The 13,255-nt window shown below is 48.5% G+C and overlaps 1 protein-coding gene across 1 annotated transcript in view; it reads right to left on the reverse strand.

The window, feature by feature from the left end:
• st6galnac3 (ST6 (alpha-N-acetyl-neuraminyl-2,3-beta-galactosyl-1,3)-N-acetylgalactosaminide alpha-2,6-sialyltransferase 3) overlaps positions 1 to 13,255 on the reverse strand; it is a 58,588-nt gene that overhangs the window by 16,455 nt on the left and 28,878 nt on the right. The window contains exons 2-3 of the mRNA XM_084480690.1: positions 12,544 to 12,738; positions 3,355 to 3,782 (exon numbers count right to left, since the gene is read on the reverse strand). Of these exons, the coding sequence (XP_084336816.1) occupies positions 3,355 to 3,782; positions 12,544 to 12,738 (623 nt within the window). The remainder of the gene's footprint in view (positions 1 to 3,354; positions 3,783 to 12,543; positions 12,739 to 13,255) is intronic.

Below are 13,255 nucleotides of genomic sequence, written 5' to 3' on the forward strand. Positions count from 1 at the left end.
CAGGGAGCCATTCAAAATCACAGGCGGCTAATTACGTGCATTTCGACCAATCAAAGAGCACCGCCAAGCAGTCAGTCGAACAGGGTCATATCCCCAACTGCCCCTCTGCATCCAATCAGGGTAAGGCCCCAGCTTGGCTGCTGAACTCTGTCTGCGCGTGTGTGTGTGTGTGTGTGTGTGTGATGCCTGTTTCGCAGGCGGCTGATATGGGTAATTAGGGGTTGTGTTCGGTCATCGCTCCGCATCTGACGGGAACCGTGATTACCCTCGCAATGACGGTCGGCCGGTGTACAGCACACACATACACCCACAAGCATTACATACACACACATAAACACACACACACAAATACACCCACAAGCATTACACACACACACACACACACACACACACACACACACACACACACACACACACACACACATAAACACACACACTCACATCCAAAAGCAAATACGTCCACAAACACACATGCACACACAAACACATACTCCCACAAGCAAATATGCACAAACACAAACACATACATACACACACACACACACACACACACACACACACACACTTCCACAAGCAACTATGCAAACAAACACACCCACACCCAAACACACAAACACACATACACAAGCAACTAAGCACACACACAGAAAATTCAAATGCAAACACAGAAACAGAGCACAAAAGACGTAACCAAATACACATGTGCACACAGCCGCACATGCACCCACACACACACACACACACACACACACACACACACACACACACACACACACACACGCACACACACACACACACACACACACATAGACGCATAGTGCATGTAGAAAATAAGCATGCACACATATTTACATGGGATTCACAGTCACGTGAACGTTAACATTCTCCTAGACATGGCATCGGTGTGTGTTGTGTTTAGGAGCCGAACACATCGTGTTGTTGCACCGAGTTTGACAGTTTACGATTCATCCACTTTGTTACCACGTTTCTCTCCACCCAGCGAGGCACGACGATTCAGACTTTTTTTACGACTTCACCGTTTACGCTTCACCAAAGGACACCATCCTGCCCCTTCTCCAGCCTCACCCATCAAACCCACTCACACGGGGTCACAGGCCTGCGGACGCGTGATGACATCAGTCATCGAGCCTGACGCTCACCAACGCTGACAGACCGACGCAAGAACAGCGCTCTCCTCCATAAACCATAAACACAGTTTATCGCAACGAATAAATGTTTATGATACTTCATAAAATATGAGATGTCAATCATAAATATTATGATTGAACAGGGATAAATTCACACTATGTTTCCAAATTGTGCTAACAGCTCATGCACAAATGTTGTATTCTCTGTTACCAATCAGCGCTATTGTGTCCCTCTATACGGGATCAAGCTATCTTAAAAACCATGATACTAAAATGAAGAAACAACAACGTGGGTCGATCCATCATCTGTAGTGAGGCACTGAGCCCTGGACTCATCCTCACCTTATTACCTCCTAGTGGGCGTTCCTTCCCGACCACTCTCTCCTTAGCGACTGGATCTATTTCTATGTGAAAGTGCTGCAGAAGACATGCTTCTGCTTCTGTTTCTGCCTCACCCTCCGGACACCTTGGAATTGGTTCGATATGCCAAACTACCGTCACTAGTGGTCTGGGTCACTTCGTAGAATGGTGGGGGGGAGAACCATGAGCCAGATCACTAACCACACCAGTCACATCGTCCAATCTGCCCAACGCTCTCGGTCTCGACATTACTGCGGGGACTACAGTGCAGCCGGTTTCGCGTTTAACTTTTAACCGTCGGCTGAACTCCCCAATGACATCCCCCATGTGTGCAAGGGCAATGAGAAGTCGGATGTACACAATAGGACCCCGTTAATGGTATCTCTCCCAGGCGCGGAGAGTGCCTTGCTCTGCTGATTGGCCACTCTGAATGATGTCTGAGCACGGAGCCCGTACATGGAACCCAGGGTTAACCCCGTCGTCCTGACGAGGCGCTGGATAATGGGGGCAGAAATGGACGGATGCCACGGCTATTAGCAAACATGGTAATCCTCTTAAGTTGAGTTAACAGGGATGGAGAGAGAGAGAGAGAGAGAGAGAGAGAGAGAGAGAGAGAGAGAGATGTCGTGTATGGTTCCTCCGGCGGAACAATAGCACCACTGGATTGACTTTGTGTCGTCGTTAACCTCGTATTCTCATTGGCCGACAAAAATAGCAGCAAGGTGCCAGTTATTTTGGGGGGGTTGTCTGGTGCTGAAGTCAATTATACGGAAAATAAGTTAATGATGATTTTGTTGCTAGCTTAAACATTGTTGGAATTCAATCAGTCAATTACTCAGCTACCAATTTTATGCTTTGGTGCTTTAGTTCAGAAATGGTTGCTATTATTGGTTTGGTTTTTCTTCTGTTCAATGCTTGGTCGCTTTGGGCGCTGGTTACTCGTGTTACCCATTATTTTTTGCCTTGCGATAAATAACGACTTGATTAATTGAAACAAGTCTCAATATATTCATGGTCAACGTAAATAATCATTCCTTTCAGCTTCACGGTGTTGACTTCACTACCACAGACCAAAAACTCCTCCCTGGGAAACAAACAGCTCATGATGCATGGATCACAAACAACCATCCATAACTTCCCCGTTTTACATGTCTCCCACTCAGGGAGAGCACAGGAGAAACAGCTGGGGAAGTCTCGACAGCAGCTGCATCGTGGGTTTTCAGGACGACGACGGCAATCATGTTACCTCATTAGCCAGAGTCTTGCCCAGACCGGCGTTTGGCTGCCTTCTACGGCACATTGGTGAATTTCATCTGAGGGGTTGCTCATCAAAGCCCCTCTTTCAAAATGGCCTCCCGGGTGGTTTTTTTTGGGTGAGGGAGGGGAGGGGAGGGAGGGAGATGGGGTGGGGGTGGGTTGGGGGTGGTGGGGGTGGGGAGGGGGGTAGAGTCACTTTGAAAGCACTTGATGAAAGCGAGCTTCTGAGAGCAAGGGAGAGCAGAGAGAGTGCGGCGTGCAGGCCCTGGACATCGATAAAAGTTCAACGGTATCAATATTCCAGCAGCGAGCCGCAGCCTAGGGATGCACTGAAGGGTAAACATTGGCAGCCCCTCCACGCCCACCCACCCCACCCCCTCCTCGCCCCCCCCCCCCCCCCCCCCCACCCCCCTCGTTGAGCAATGCAAAGAATCAAAGAGGAGAAAAAACAAAAAAACTGAAGGGCCGACCACATTCCAAGCCAGGGGGTCTTCAAGAAAGGTCTCGCAGAGGGGAAAAGGGGGGGGGGGGGTTCATCTAACGGCTCACCAACGGAATCGAAAACGTCTTTCCGTGCCCAGGGACTCACCTGTCCTTGCCCGTCTCCTTCTTGAACACCATGTCGCAGTGGTTCATGCGCTCCTCCGTGGTCACGTAGATGCGGGCCTGCGGGTAGCGCTCGGCCGCCTGCCGCAGCATGTTGTACACCACGCCCTTGCCGTCCCGCCGCATGTTGCGCAGGGGCCCCCACACCACGTACACCGTGTCGTTGACCCCGGCCCCGGCGCCGGCTGCCCCGAAGAACTGCTGGGGCCTCTTGAGGAGCAGGGGCACGCTGGTGTGGGACACCACCCGCAGCGTGGTCCTCTGGCCCACGTCGCGCTCGAAGCCCCGCGCCGGCGCGTTGTTCATGCGCCACACGCAGGACGAGCGGTCGATGCTGGGCCCCGCCCCCTGGCCCAGCATCTGGCCCGAGCTGGACACAATGCTGCACAGCTCGCACTGCAGCTTCAGCGGCTGCAGGGGAGGGGGAGAGGGGGAGGGGAGGGGAGGGAGGGGAAGAGGGAAGAATTAGAGAAACCGCTAAATGCGAGTATCGATTTAGCAAATCTTTTGGGATGTTTGTTTCGCCTGATTTGACTGTAAATCGTTTTTTTTAATTTTTTTTTTAAATTAATAATTAATGGTGCCGGCCTGCAGAGGGCGCTATTTAGTGTGTTCGCCTGTAGTCAATTTGCGCCAATGATGTTCTGTTCAATTCGGCCACACTCATTTAAAATAAGATGGCGCTGGCCGATTCCTGTTTCTAATATATATATATATATATATATATATATATATATATATATATATATAATCTTATTACAAATATATCTTATAACAAGTGTTGTTGTTGGTTGACCTGTCTTGTTTGATGGATGCGCCGCAGCAACCGAGACCAATTCTCACACGGCACGTAGAACAAGTGTTAAAAATGCAGTTTGTATTATTACAAACTTTATGAAGCCAACTAAGAATCGATTTTTACATGGACATGGCCCCAGTATATGGCCCCAATATATAATGCTGTCTCAGATATGCATAGCTGTGAATTATCTTCACCCTAGATAGTTTTGTCCTGTTTAAGGCACTTTCGGAACAGGGTCCACTGCCACTTTGTCTCTCTTTTGTTCCATACAAATCAAACCCGACTTCAGGATTACATGCTGTAATCTTGTAATATCATCGCAGCGTAGTTAAAATGATGAATTATGAAGGAGAGTCAGCAAAAGAGCAGTTTGTCTTGCCCCTTACAAATGGGTGTTGCATGATGTAGAGCAAAATGGAGTCCTTAAATTGTGTGTGTGCGTGTGCGCAAGTGAGTGCCCTTTTGATATTTTCATGTTTTTGCCCCCTTAGATTAATGTCACTGCTTTTAGAAGCAGCAGTGATTACACTAATGGAATTTGGACTCGTCAAGGTCACATAGGGCTTATGAAGAATCAATCAAGCTTGGATTTTTACAAATAAATGTCTTAATGCACCAGTGTCTTTCTTACCCTAGATAATAAATGTTGGCCACTCCACCAGCTGAATATGTTTTATGTACACTTTCCCCACTCATAACACCAGGTAAACAATTTAAACCTCTCGAAAATTCTCGTTACCGTCTGGTACATCCACGTAATTGACGGATGTGCAATACAGATAATACGATTTCTGTTTTCAGGGATTCAGCCGTGCACATATTTTTCAATAATGTTAATAGCTCAAAATGCCACCATTTATTCCACAGCAATTATAATCAAAATGGATGCGGGGAGTTCTCCACCATGTCCCAAACAACATGCAGCCCTTTTATAATGGAGTGTGCTCGGAATACAAACCATTTGAAAGGACTTTGGACATTTTGGCATCCCTTTAGGGCATTCTGACATCCCATGCATCATGGGATTATGAGTCCATTCTTCAGTAAACAACAACAATCACACCTGCCGCTGCTCTATGCTTTGTGAAGCTTTGATGACGAATGACTGTCGGTCCGTCGTTCTGACTTGGAAATGGGAGTTGAACTCAATGGTCGCCAATACAGTTGATTTAGTTTAGATAGAGCCAAACCTAAGTTAATTAATGCAGTAATACAAATAACGGGGGGGGGGGGGGGGGGGGGGGAGTAGTGTCACGACTAAGCCTTGCGCAATCATTTTCTTAATGGAGAATGAAACTAACGCAGCTGATCTGAACACAAACTGCAGTTGTGCTGCATGACGGTGCTCTGTACAGTACGCAATGGAACATTAAAGAACCCCTGGCAGATACCTTTTATTTTTTATTTTTTTTGTCCTGCACTCAACAAGAAACGTTTGATCCACAGGCAAGGGTCCCGCAATTCACTTAGCATGGATAACTGATTATATTACACGGGCCCCCCTGTGCGGCGTGCTCTACCCAGAGGCCGCGCTATAATGGATGCACGGAAAACAGACGGAGAGTACAGAATACATATACAGTATCCATCATCCTCCGTCACGAGATGACGTGTGTGTGTGGACTCCGTCGAGCGGCCCCCCCAGCTCAGAGAGACTTCAGAGACCCTCCTTTGACGTTCCTGCTGGCGTGATGCGGCCGGCGAACACACACAATCAATCACATCAACAAGCAGCCAGGCCAGCTCATACGACAAACCTTTCATTCCCCCCCCCCGCATTAGCGCTGCCGAGGTGGCCGTTGAGCAAGGCACCGACGCGTGCCTGTGCAGCCTCACGGAGCGAACCGTCGGCCCTTTCGCTGTTCGCTCTCCCGTCGTAAATGTCCGCACAACCCATGAGGCGCTCTAACCTCAGCTGTTGTGACATGATTCATGGCGAGGGAGGAGGGAGGGGGGTGGTGGGGGGTTTGAGAGTGTACCGGTGCACAGAGCGTGAAGCACAAAGCCTTTTATAATCACCGTCGTTTAAACCCCCACTTATTAATCACACCGTCTACCGGCCAGACTCACACTTAGCCTGCGGTATTGGTGAATTAAAAGAGTTTTGTTTCCCTTAGCATGCAGTGAGTGCTTGACCTTGCCTGTTCGTTAGAACGCTCCCAAACTGAATTCATTAATAAGCGATAATTACTTCACTAAAGCACCAAATGCCTCCCCAGGATTTTAAGAGCCCTCTAAAGGGGAAGAGAAAAATAAAAATGAAAGCTGGAATTAGCTTTCAGGGCTTTGAAAACGGAGCATGGTATAGTTCAATGCAGGACCGTCTTTAGGCCTGGCATTCGAGACTAATTCCCGGATGTTTTATCATTTATCGTTTTCGCATTTGATTTGTTTTATTTTTTATCTACTGTATATGTTATATTTGTAAAAACAATAAAATATATATATATATTTTAAATGAAACACAGAGTTCCTGGCGTTGGCGGTGTGGTGGGCTAGCCAGGCTAGCGCCGCCTACTGGTTCCGGCAAATTTAATTTGCCTCAACCATATAGTCAGGGAACTAGCAATGCGTTTCGGTTTGCTCCGTCCGCCAGAGCGGACGGACCAATCAGCGAGCAGATGTGGCGATGACGGGCGATGACGTCGAACTGAAGCGCCCAAACTGAAATACCGGTGTAGTTCCCAAGCTGCGGTAAACAGTTGACGAGATGGATGCCGGCTTCCGGCGCATAGCATACGTCACCGCCAAGCAGCAGCGATTAGTCGAAGCAAACGGAAGCAACCGCCTCCCGGAAGCAAACGAATCTCTACGGCTCGTGTTCAGACGCTATATGAAATGTAATGAAGTAAGCGGCTGATGCATCAGGCTAGTGGTGGGCGGGTGCGACGAGACAAATGGCTTCCATTTCTCCCAGCATCCCCTGCATCCCACAGCGAAACAGGCTCAGGCAAATCAGGGATAATAAGGTGGGTTTGCGTGTCATTCGGTGGATAGAAGCCAGGTAATCCACTACTACACACCCACCCCTCCATGGCGCCTCTCCGTGCCCGCGGGCGGAGGCCGGGACAGGGAACTGACACTGTGTTCAATAATCAGGAAAAATTGCCCCGCTAGTCAGAAGGAAACGATGGCCGGCCATCCCACGGGGTGTTTCACTTCGGCGCGCAACAATGGTGGGATGGATCGTAGCGGAACGGGCCGCGGTAGAGCCCTAATCGCTCCAGACATCACCTTGACCGTCCGATACATGTCCGCCCCCCTCCCCCACCCACTCGCCAACTCATCACAAAATCCCCCAGACGAGGCCTTAACGACAACATGGACATTGAGGCCAATCAGTGCCTCCCCCCCCCCCTTCACCCTTCTCCCTCCTCCTCCTCCTCCTCCTCCCTCCTCTTCGTCTGCCCCCCTCCCCCCACATATCCATCACCAACTCTCTCCCCAACCTCCCTGGTCCTAAAATTAAATAAAAGGGCCTAATAATCCTCTTCAGCGGCCGTTCTATGGTCCAGGTGGGATAGATCTCCTGTGCTGGGCTGGGAGGGAGGGGCTGGTGAGTGATGTTAGACCAGGCAGGGCTCGAGGCGGTGTGCCAGTGGGAGATGTGTGATCTTGCGGGGGTGGGGGTGCGTGAGCGATGCGATTGCGCTTTTGGGATTGGTGTGGGCAGTGCCCTCAGGAGGTAGAGGGAGATAAGACGGGAGAGAGAACGTGGGGAGGGGTTGGGTAGGGTGGGGTGGGGTGGGGTCGGGGTCCAGCATCTGCTGTTCGTTACGGGCCTCAGGGGACCCTCGGAGGGGCCCACTGAGCACGAACCGTGGAGAACCCGGGCGTTCGATACCCCCGTAGATCTGGAAATATGGCGTGCACGTCTCTGTTTACAAAATCCATGTTGTGTTGTTTTTTTCTACTCCCCCCTCCCCCGCCCCACCTCCCCACTGAGCGAAAAGCTAATACTCTCTCCTACACTCCTGCCTCCAAGTTCAATTTGACTTTTTTTTTCCCAGCCCACCCACCCAGCCACCTTCCCTGATTAGCAAACACACGGCTGCTGGGTTTTACATTTTGATGCGGTGGGGAATTAACAGGCTTTGATATTTCAATTTCCATAAATTGCGCAGGGAGTGCGCACCGCCTCGGCGGTTTGACGGTAGCAGAAAGAGAGTCCTCGGACATGGGGGGGGGGGGGGGGGGTTCAGATTCACGTGCGAATCCAGAGACCTCAAACTGACTTTTTTCAACCCAATCACAAAACACCATGATAATGAATGAAGCTAAACTATTAGGAGTGGCTCTGGTCGCTGCCGTAGCTGAATGAGGTTTGTAGCGTGGAAGTGAACCTGGTATGATGTCAGGCTAGTGCTCACATGAAGCCGTGGAAATCACGTTGTTTGGTGAAGAATACCAAATGTTATATTGATAGAAATAGAAATATAATGTTGCAATATAAATGCGTGTGTGTGTTTGTGTGTTTGATTGATGCCGGATTCACCCACTTGTAGAGTCAGAAGTCAAATAATTTCATCACCAATATCCCTACACTCCACATTTCTGAATTGGGCTGCAGACCACATTTCAAGGGCATACGTCATTTGAAACAAAATAAGACCAACAACAAGAAACAGCTACTCCTGCAGACATATAAGATACGATACTTTGTTAATCCTGGACGGGAAATTTGGAAAACAGAATTTCCATATGCTAGTAGCATCTGTCAGAATCAGAATCAGAATCAGAATCAGCTCTATTGGCCAAGTATGCACACACAAAGAATTTACAATATACAAGGAATTTGACTCTGGTAGGGTGGACACTCTCTCAGACAGTAGACAATAGACATACAAACAAACATACACATACATACACACACACACAATATAGAAATTTTCCACATAGGGAAGATATAGGCTGCGTGCCATGGGACACAGCACAAGTAGCTGGTAGGTATTAGACAAATCTTATGTACAAAATATACATAATGTATTAATTATGCATATACATAAAATCTACATATATAAATATGGGCTGAAGGAGGGACGTATACAATTTGCCTTGAGTATAAACAATGTACAATATGGACATGGTATGTACAGTAGGTATAGAGGAAGGGCAGCAGTGTACAGTGCAAGGGGACTAGCTGTTCATTAGCTTGATGGCAGAGGGAAAGAAGCTGTGTTTGTGTCTGGATGTATTGGCATACAGTGATCTGTAGCGTCTGCCAGAGGGGAGGAGTTCAAAGAGATGGTGCCCAGGGTGAGTGGGGTCACTGGTAATCTTCCCAGCCCACTTTTTGGTTCTTGCAAGGTACAAGTCCTGAAGGGAGGGCAGGGGGATTCCAATGATCTTCTCAGCTGATCTGATGGTGCGCCGGAGTCTGTTTATGTCTTCTGTTCTGTTATGTTCTTTGTGGCCGCACCAAACCAGACTGAGATGGAGGTGCAGAGGATAGATTCAATGACCGCTGTGTAGAAGATGGCCATAAGCTCCTGTGGTAGGCCATGTTTCTTCAGCTGCCTTAGAAAGTACATCCTCTGTTGGGCTTTTTTGAGTGTGGCTCTGATGTTGTGTTCCCACTTCAGATCCTGGGAAATGATGACTTCCAGGAACTTGAATGAGTCCACTCTGGACGCCAGACTGTTTGCTATTGTGAGGGGGGGCGGTGCTGGGGCGTGTTTCCTGAAGTCCACTTTCATCTCCACAGTCTTTAGAGTGTTAAGCTCCAAGTTGTGCTGGCTGCACCAGGATACCAGCCGCTCAACCTCCAGTCTGTAAGCAGACTCGTCACCGTCCTGGATAAGACCACTGACAGTGGTGTCGTCTGCAAACTTTAGGAGCTTGACAGCCAGGTCACCCGAGGTGCAGTCATTGGTGTAGAGGGAAAACTTGTATCCGATGTGATGGCTCCCAACCTCAAATGTTGGCTCAGTATCAGTCAGGAAGCTGGTGATCCACTGACAGATGACAGGGGGAACAGAGAGGTGGGAGAGTTTGGCGGTGAGGATTCCAGGGATGATAGTGTTGAACGCCGAGCTGAAGTCCACAAACAGAATCCTTGCATAGGTCCCATTCTGATCCAGGTGTTGCAGAATGTAGTGCAGCCCCATGTTCACTGCATCATCCACTGACCTGTTTGCCCTGTAGGCAAATTGCAGTGGGTCCAGCAGGGGATCGGTGATGGATTTCAGATGGGCCAGCACCAGGCGTTCAAAACATTTCATAGCCACTGAAGTCAGTGCCACGGGTCTGTAGTCGTTTAGACCAGTGATTTCTTTCGTGGGTTTCTTGGGGACAGGGATGATGGTGGAGCTTTTGAAGCTCCAGGGATCTGTTGAATATCCGTGTGTATACTGGCGCTAACTGTGAAGCACAGGCCTTAAGGCAGGATGGTGAGACTCTGTCGGGGCCGGCAGCTTTGCGTGTGTTTTGTTTTAGGAATAGGTGACGCACCTCTTCCTCATGTAGGAGTAGGAGGACAAGGGGGGTAAGGTGGGGAAGTGGCGGGGGCAGGAGGAGGGGGAGGAGGGGAAGCCAGGGGGGAGATGGAGGTGGCAGGTAGCTCGGGGGAGGGGGGCATGAATCAGTGCGTTTACATGACACTCAAGAAAGTCGACTTATTGGCTTAGTCCAACTATGATTGGATTACTAAGATGCATGTATACACCTTAGTCGAGTTATACTCAAATCGAATTGGGTTACTCATAGTCGAATTAAAACCCCTAGATAAATGCGATTCATAGCCGAGTTAAGCGTGCATGTACGGAGTCGAATTGGCTTATGCGTTGAATTGCATTCTGCGCATGCTCAAGATCTTTTCCTGGGGCCGTGAGCCGGAAGTAGAAGGAGACGATAGTTGTGTTGTTGTTGTTGTTGTCGCCGTCGGAAAACGAGAAACGGCGATTCATTTAAAAAGGTGGTGCAGAAGATGGAGGAAGCCGGTGAATTCAGTAACCCCCTATAAGAATTGTAAAATAAAAGTACATGTTTTTCTAAATGTTGCTCATCAACGAGGTTGTAAAATAACTACGATCTTTATTCATTCATTGCGCCGCGGCTGAACTGATGGGGGTATTCTCTGATATTATGAATCTTACAGACTGTGTCCGGTTCTCCGACTCTCTGGTACTTCCACAACAAGTAAAGACTCCTAGTCGGGTTAATCTCGCCCATGGGGGAAAAAGGAATTGGGGGAAATTAACTTTGGCTTTGACTCTCTGAAGTCCAGATTGAAACGAACATGGAGGAGAACGCGATGTTTCAGCAGACAGCTGTCAGTTCAATTCGGGTCCATATCATTTCTCCGACGCTCCATTGTTCCGACCTCTCAGCCGTATGCGGACTCCTCCGCCAGAAGAGCCAGCTCCTCCAGCTGGACTCTGCATACGACCGAGAGGTCGGAACAATGGAGCGTCGGAGAAATGATATGGACCCGAAGTGAACTGACAGCTGTCTGCTGAAAACATCTTTCTCGAATGCCGCCCGAGTTTGTTGTTGCTGGTGACGTAAAGAGGTCAACCGGTGGCTCTATTACCACTAGTTGAAATGGGTACAGCGCCACCTAACGTACCGGGATATGACACGCTTCGGCCAATGAATCGATTTACTCACCGCCATGTATACCCGGACAATTGCAGTGGTCCAATTGAGGAGCATAGTCAAACTATGGCTTTAATCAAATTAAGCTGTGCATGTAAACATACTGTGAGTGAGTGAGTCTTTTTCAAACCGACAGTAAAAAGTGTTAGGTCGTTAGCCAGACCAAGATTAGCCTCTGCAGTGGGGGAGGGTTTCTTGTAGTTAGTGATGGACTGGAAACCTCTCCACAGAGAGGGCCTGTCTGCCTGAAACTGTTTTTTCAACTTTTCAGAGTAGCTTTTCTTGGCCAATATGATTTCTTTGTTCAGTGAATTTCTGAGTACCTTGAATAGAGTCCTATCCCCACTTCTGAAGGCGTCCTCTTTAGCCTGACAAAGTTGTCTGAGTTTAGAATCGAACCAAGGTTTGTTATTGTTGTAAATGCGGAAAGTTTTGGTTGGCATACACATTTCTTCACAGAAACTGATGTAAGAGTTCACAGTGTCCCAGGCTTCATCCTGATTGTCTGAAGCGGACTGTCGGACTGTCTCACATTAGCTAGGCTCTGATGTCTTCACGCTAGCTGGCGAGCTATCCCTCACCCAGAGATGTATTGTAAGAACTAGCACCTCACGCCTTTTGAAGATGTCCTGTTCACAAAGCTGGTAGCGTGCACATACGTCGAGCAGTGCTACGGCTAGCTCACATGCTAGAAAACTGGCAAACAGTTGTCAATACCGATATAATCGCCGGAGCGAGGACCAAGTGTCGAGTGTCGAGTGTCTTGCGGCTTACCTCCTGCTTGGGCACGCTCACGTAGCCTGTGTGCGGTTTGAAGGCCCGTTGGGGCTGGCGGGAGAACATCCAGTGGCTGCTGAAGGTCTGGCCGAACACGGGCTGCAGCAGAACGTACGGCTTCTCCGAGTAGTTGACCACCACCACCAGGAGGGACACGGCCACCCCCAGGCTGATGGCTATCACCGCCCTCCTCTGCAGGGACAGACACACACACACAGAGGCTTTGTGTATTTTTTGTTTTTCGCCTTTTAAGACCAATATTTGATTTATGCTTATAAGTTTACTTAAGTGAGCACTACATTGCTTCATTGCACTACATTCCATGAAGTGTGTATGAAAACTGTGTATTACTGTGTAATGTTTTATACAACATTTTATATTCCAATAAACTCATACATAAATGACCCTTTTAGCGAGAGTGAGAGAGAGAGAGAGAGAGAGAGAGAGAGAGAGAGAGTGGGAGAGCGATAGAGAGGGTAGATTTGTGCATCAGCAAAGGTCAGGTCAAGGCTACTTTATTTTTTATAGCACTTAACACTCAAAAGGTCTTATAGGTCTACCCAGGCCCAAAGTTTCAAGTTCAAATGTTCAAGTCTCCCCAAACCTTAAGTCTTCATGCAGGGAAAGACAAAAATGCTCCCCAAATCTATTGAGAAAATTAAGCACTTTAAAACAACAACAGTTCACCAAAGTGCTGTACAAATCAACT

The sequence above is a fragment of the Micromesistius poutassou genome (assembly GCF_964030765.1).
Source record: "Micromesistius poutassou genome assembly, chromosome: 16".
Lineage (NCBI taxonomy): Eukaryota > Metazoa > Chordata > Actinopteri > Gadiformes > Gadidae > Micromesistius > Micromesistius poutassou.